This window comes from Chiloscyllium plagiosum, chromosome 4 (assembly GCF_004010195.1).
Source record: "Chiloscyllium plagiosum isolate BGI_BamShark_2017 chromosome 4, ASM401019v2, whole genome shotgun sequence".
Lineage (NCBI taxonomy): Eukaryota > Metazoa > Chordata > Chondrichthyes > Orectolobiformes > Hemiscylliidae > Chiloscyllium > Chiloscyllium plagiosum.
The window spans coordinates 87,771,213-87,778,083 of NC_057713.1; the positions used below are offsets into that span (position 1 = coordinate 87,771,213).

Here is a 6,871-nt window from a genome sequence, read left to right on the forward strand (position 1 = left end):
AATGGCTCAGTTGCGATTCAGAATATCCTAAATACTGCTGGTTTGATTACTGTTCTGAGTCAAGATTGACTTGGGACCCGTCTCCTCCTACTGCCTGAAAATGGAAGCCAAGGCAATCACCAAGAAAACAAGAAAACTCAAGATGACACAATGGCTAACAATAAGCCAAGAATCTGGCTTCAGCCAGATCTCACATGATATGATGATGAAAGTTTAATGCAATTAATTCGCTGTTATTAGTTTCTAAACAAAATTATAAGTTCCTACGTTTAAAACTTACTGCCACAAGCTTAGACAAAAAATAACACAAGATGTAAAGGTACCTCCTTTCTCCTCTGCATCAGATTTCTATTATTCAATGTTTTCATTCAAAACAAATGTCACTCAGTAATATAACGAAAGCTGAATAATTAAATACACAATTTTGTTTCTCTGTTGCCTAATGATGGGGCTGCGACTTAATTATTTAAACAAACCCATGTGACTGCATAAGTATTTTAATAATCCACTGTCTACTTGAATATTTTTCAAAAATAGAAAAGAAAACATAAATTCTGCTTTTAGCAGGAATTCAACTTAAGTTCTGCTAAAGGATTTAGGCTATTGGACACAGGGCTGAATATAAATGAAAATTGCATTTAAAACAATTACAATACAGTATTACTGTATCTTGCGAAGCTAATGCAAACAGATATAAAGTGTTATTCCAGTTCAAACAAGACAAAAAGTATCATTGCATTTATAACCACAGTAACATAAGTCATTTTCTGTTTATTTGAAATGTTTGCAAACAGAAATATTAAAAAGCACAAAGGAATGCAAAATCCTCCAAGTATTAGCACTTCTCTCTGACAGCTGTGTGCATAAGTACAATAAATATTATGACACAGACCAGAAAAGTACCAAATTCTTGCACCAATTGCTACACTAAGCCATTTTGAGCCAAAAGGATCAGGGTTTGGTAACTAAGCACAATCCCAGCAATTTGTGACAGTTTTTACAAGTTACATTTGAATTGACTGTTGTCTTGATAACTCCATGAAGAGAAGTATTTTGGCAAGATACAAAATAAATCTGCCACTACACTAAATAAGTGTGCTCTACAATATTCATTATGGCTGTAGAGAAACGAGGAGAAAGGGCACTCTCTGCACTGCATCATTCTATGGCTTGAAGTTGTCATCTTCAGATGAGGAGAAAAAGGAACAGAAGTGAAACACAGAAAAACATTTACAAACTTCAAATAACTTCAAATTTAAAAACAAGCAAGGGCTGCCTGCAAAAAAAAAGGCCACTTTACCAGCTTGAAGTTAGCTGGTTGGTATCGATCTTGTCTTTCATTCAGTCGGCTGACCGCCACAGTTTCACTCCAAGGTTTAATTACATAACTTAGCCTAATACTTCAATGCAGTTCTGAGAGTGTCAAAGTTGCTGCTCCTCAAACATTGAGCCATTGTCACAGACAGGAAGGATTTAACTTAAAGGAGCATTGGTGACTTTATCACAATTTGTGAGTGAAAGAACTATCCAATTAAGAGAACTCTGGTTAGGGGATGAACACAAACCTTCAGGTAGAGTGCCTCATCATTCTTGCGGCTGATTTCTATGGTCCCAAACCTTTGCATTACTAAATATGTACTATCAACTACTCATAATTATTGATCATTTGCATTGTATTGCAACATGCTTTGCTTGCAATGTATGATTTTCTGAACCTAAGTTATCGAGGAAAACTAGAAAACAAGCCAATTTTATTATGGATGCATGAAACAAGGAATATAATTATAAAGGGAAATCCCAAGCAGTAGTGATAAATGATTAAAAAAAATTTACTTGGGGAGCTTTGTGTTGTGTATCAAAGCATTATTTGCATTTTAAGAAAGATGCAGAAAATACTGAATGACAACATATACATTTTGGTAAGAAATCCTTTGCTACACAGTTCATAGTTCAATACTGTTCCCTGAGAAAAGTAAATATTTAGTTTAAAATATTATTTTCAATTTTCCCTGAATACGTTTCAGTGGCATAACCGATGTTTAGGTTGGAATAAGGATTTCTGTTCGTAACTTTAACCTCAACTTCTATTTTAAACATTGTACACGTGCTATCATCAAAATCGATCACACAGAATTCAAATAGAACTCAATATCAATCTTAGTCAAACTATATAATTATTAGTGATTAACCAGAACTCTAATCTTCCACAAGACATCCGTCCAAATATTTGGATCTGACACCTTCTTCTTCACAATTGCCTGTTGAACATGTGACAAATAATCATCTCACTTGATGTTTTTTGTGATTTTCAATAGCTCTTCTCAGAGCTGTGTCCGTTGAAAGATCACATTGATTCATATCTCCATTTTCACATCCAACAACAGGGCACCTATTGCAGAAACAAAATGCATCAATCAAAATGAAGGAAACAAATGTAGATCCTATAGTGCTGAAGTAATCAGATGAACAATTTTTAATCCAGTTACCAAAATAGTTCTAGATTAACTTTGTATCTGACTGATTTTATATTTTTAACTTTCCTTTCACTTCACATAAATAGACGTTTTATGTTTAATAGCAGAGTTGTATTGCTGCATTAACTCAAGACATCAAACCTTTCTGATTTTGCATTCTTAATAGAAATGATATACTCCTTTAACCAACCAGTGAAATAGTACAAACTAACACGGAAAATTCATTAAAACAAAATCAGACAGAAATAGAACAAGCATTGCAATGTATGAAAGCATTGTGTTTGGAAGAAAGTAAGTTCCAGTAATGAAGCCAGTATTACAATATTCCCTAAATTCTGTGATCAATCCGTTAAAAATGTTGAACATGTCTGGAAATCAGACTGTTCTGGGTTGTAAGCTTAAACATCTTGTTTTTCCAACTATAACATAACATTGTTGGAATGTTCTTGTAATCAGTGGTGGGAAAATGCAATCCTGAGTAAATAACAGTCAGGTTTAAAGACATTCAGCTATATGTTTTGAACTGTCACAATCATTTTAAGAACATGCGCTTCTGTAGAATTACTCCTGGAGTTATAGTGGACACAGTCGATTCTTTTGTTGCAAGCAAGTAATATGACAAAACATTAGCAGCACCATAATGAGAACTGAACTGCTAGTTTGCAAACAAACTGACATTTCCATCTTTAAAATAAGATGCTGCTCTGTGACCTATTTGGCTTAGCTTTGAGAATCAATGATATGTGACTGTGACTACTAATTTGTTGCGATTAGTTATATATTAAAAAGAGATATATGGAGACATCGTACATCAATGCTTGTAATAATAGCAAGATTCATTTAAGCCTCTGGACTGTGGTTTATTGAAATATGACAATTTTTATAACAGTGAAGTCTTTGTTAGGATGCAGTTGGGGATTGTTCCACCTTTACCTGGCTTTCTTCTTCTGTTTGTGCTTGTTCTGAATTATTTTTATTATGGCTTCCTCTTCATAGCTGTGACCACAAACTTTATTCTTCACAGGACATTCCATTTCCCTCTGAAAATTCCAAAGTTAAAACATAAATTAATGACTCTTCCCTTTTCACAACGAATGGTTATACCAACCAGGACTATGCACAATGTGCGACAACTGTGCTAGTTCTGGAGTCAGTTTCTTTTTTTTTAAACAAAAATGAATACATGTAGAACTTCACTGCAAAAAATAAATTGCACAATTTTAGTTGCATGAGTACAAAGTCAAGAACTATCACCCTCCTCTACAAAGGGAGTACAAAATATGCAGCTTCCATTCCAAAAGGAATTGGCAAACAGTTTAATTCTGCACTACTCGGAATGTCTAAAAGTTAGATGCCCTGTCTACAAGCTAGTTTATTTTATCGTCACATACTGGTAATAATTGTCTATGCATTCAGAAGCAAAAGTAATTACATTGTTGAGTGGAAAAAAGTCAGCTGTTTTTTGAAAAGGGAAGGAAAATCTGAAAAAACACTGCAATGTGATGCAATTCAATACAATAGTTTTGTTGCAGATTTTAATGAATGTCTGTTGGGGTCTCATGGCATAGTATTATGGAGATTCAAGATGAGTTTGTGGTTGCCTTTAAAATAAGGCTGCAAAGCCAGGACCAATATTCATGCTTTCCTTTCTTTTTCACATTTAAGAAATGCCAAATTGTTATATTTGGGGTGCACAAAAACAAGTGTTAACTGGGGAGGGTTTCATATAACTTAGCAAAGAGGAATTATTCTTGGTAGTAGTTATCAACCTTTTTGAGCTGTAGTAAAAATAAAAGCTGTGGAGCAGCTCTTGTTTTCTATCATCCTGCTCATGACCAGGTCCTAATCAACCAAATCCGTTGGAAATCAGGGCAAAAAGAGGTATCTTGCCCATCCACAAGGAAATCCTGATGTCTTTGTTCACAGGCTGCAAACAGGACCACATGACCATCTTTTTCAAGAATTACAGTTGACAGGCATACTAACTTTCAAATTACATTTTGAGCAAGGGGAATGAAATACAAGAATAGGTAAGTTTCAATGCAACTGTACATGGGGCTGGTGAGATCACATCTGGAGTACTGTATAGAGTTTTGGTTTCCTTATTTGTAAAAAGATTACTTTGAAAGTAATTCAGACATCCACAGGACTCATTCCTGGAATGAAGAGTTTATCTTATCAAGGAAGATTGAGCATGTTAGGCCGATACCAACTACAATTTAGATGAATGAAACACATAATATCTTGAAAGCATTGGATATGGTGGATATCAGGAAGGGTGTGCAGGAAACTAAAGTTAGGTGACATGGTTTAACAATAAGAGGTCTTCTTTTTAAGACAGAGATGAGAGTTTTTTTTCTCTCAGGAGTGTTGTTAAAGCGCAGAATTATTTTACACAGAAGGCAATGGAGACTGAGACTTGAAATTCATTCGAGGCTGAGATACATACATTTTTAATAGTTAAGTAGTCAACGGTTATAGAGTGCAGAAAGGAAGATGAAGGTGAAACCACAACCAGTCACAATTTTAATGAAAGGTGAATCATATTCAAAGCATACAATGTAGGGAGAAGAGGGTTGAGAAACTATCAGCCATGATCGAATGGTGGAGCACACTCAATGGGCTAAATGATTGAATTCTACTCCTTTACCTTACAAGGCTTCAAGCTAAACCTAATGACAAAGTCTTCAAGTTAATTTAAATGCATTGAGAGAACTCAAAATATATTCAATAGCTAACACTGATAGTTAACTGCAAAGGAAAATGGACCTGAACACCTAGTTCTTGGAATATGCTGTTCTGTACCTGTGTAATGGGGCAAATGAAATTTCTCTGGCTCTGGGTCACAGCAATATCTTCGTCAATCTCATTGGCTGAAGGGCTCTCATTTTGTGATTCAGCGCCGACTGAAAGCCAAGAGGAACAATACAAATAAGCCACGTTTCCTAATTATTTGCAGCTTAACAGAATTATTTATTTACTGACTAGAGTTCTTTACTTCCACCATTAAAGCAACATATTTCAGTAACAATCAGTTCCACTATGACAAAATATTGAGGTATGAGTAATCAATTTATGGATTGATTTCACTAGGCTTAAATGATTTGGAAATTAGACCAGCCTATTTATAGGCTGTTCATTCTAGGATTTCAAGTATAATTAAGAAAGCGAATTTCAAAATTTTCAAAAATTGCATGGATTTCATGAAATCACAGTCCTGAATTTTTTTCCCAAAAAGATATTTTACACTCTTCAGTTGGCGCAACATTGTCTCTGCCCCAGCTGTTATTACATTCACATAAATATTCGATGATGTAGTGGACCATTGGGAAATAAATTTAGTTCATTCAAAAACAAAATGGCAATAAAATTCAAAAGAACAACTGAATTAAAGCATGAACCAATAAAATATAAAGTATAATCTAGTGACAAGGGGACATCAGAGATATAAGAGAGAAACAATTTAATGGGAAGAGAAAGCATTAATGCATTAAGGTAAAACATAAACATAAAGCTAAAACATCAAACTAGAAGTCAAATTGTTAGTGTGAACCAGGGAGTGCATAAAGTACAAGTTCTGAATACCCTGAATTTACATTTCATTGCACATTCGTGATATAGAGCCAGAGCCAGTTGGCTAGACAGCTGGTTTGTGATGCAGAGTACTGCTGAAAGTGGGGTTCAATTTCACTTCAGCTGAGGTTACCATGAAGGTCCCACATTTTTGACCTCACCCCTCACCTGAAGTGTGATGACACTCGGGTTAAACTCTCTACTCTTGGATGACAGAGCAGCATTATTGTCCGCTGTGAGTTTGGCAACTGCTACTAATATTTATATTCATTTTAGGAACTCTGCTTAATTGCATTCTTTCTTTTCTCTATCCATTGATTTTGGAGGTTTTTTTTTGGCTTTTGCAGAATCAATACATCTTTTATAATACATCTTTTAAGTTCTTGGATCACTGGGGTATATTTTGTGGTAAACATAAATTCTACAAGAGAGACGGATTGCATCTTAATAGGTTAGGGACCAGCATTCTGGCAGGCAGGTTTTCTACTGCAGCAGGAGGGGGGGGGGCGGGAAAAGAAGACGAACTGGATGTTTAAAAAGGAAATTGAAGGGAAAGTTAGAACAAGAGAAGTCAAGAAAGACAACTGTACCAATAAGGCAGAAAACTCGGAAAGGGATCATGCTGTTAAATAGGGGTTGATGGGAAGGGCGAGAGCAGTAACAAATTAAAAATACTATACATGAATGCACAAAGCATTAGACATAAGATGGATGAGCTTGAGGCTCTTTTGGAAATTGGCAGATACAATATTGTGGGGATAACTGAGACGTGGCTTCAAGTGGACAGGGCCTGGGAAATGAATATTCAAGGATACACGTGTTAT

At 35.3% G+C, this 6,871-nt stretch overlaps 1 protein-coding gene across 1 annotated transcript in view; it reads right to left on the reverse strand.

Annotated features, from left to right (window-relative positions):
* Positions 1-755: 755 nt before the first annotated feature.
* Positions 756-6,871, reverse strand: part of nsmce2 (NSE2 (MMS21) homolog, SMC5-SMC6 complex SUMO ligase) — a 183,648-nt gene continuing 177,532 nt past the window's right edge. Inside the window, exons 5-7 of the mRNA XM_043688546.1 lie at positions 5,280-5,380; positions 3,408-3,514; positions 756-2,389 (exon numbers count right to left, since the gene is read on the reverse strand). Of these exons, the coding sequence (XP_043544481.1) occupies positions 2,281-2,389; positions 3,408-3,514; positions 5,280-5,380 (317 nt within the window). The 3' untranslated portion in view covers positions 756-2,280. The remainder of the gene's footprint in view (positions 2,390-3,407; positions 3,515-5,279; positions 5,381-6,871) is intronic.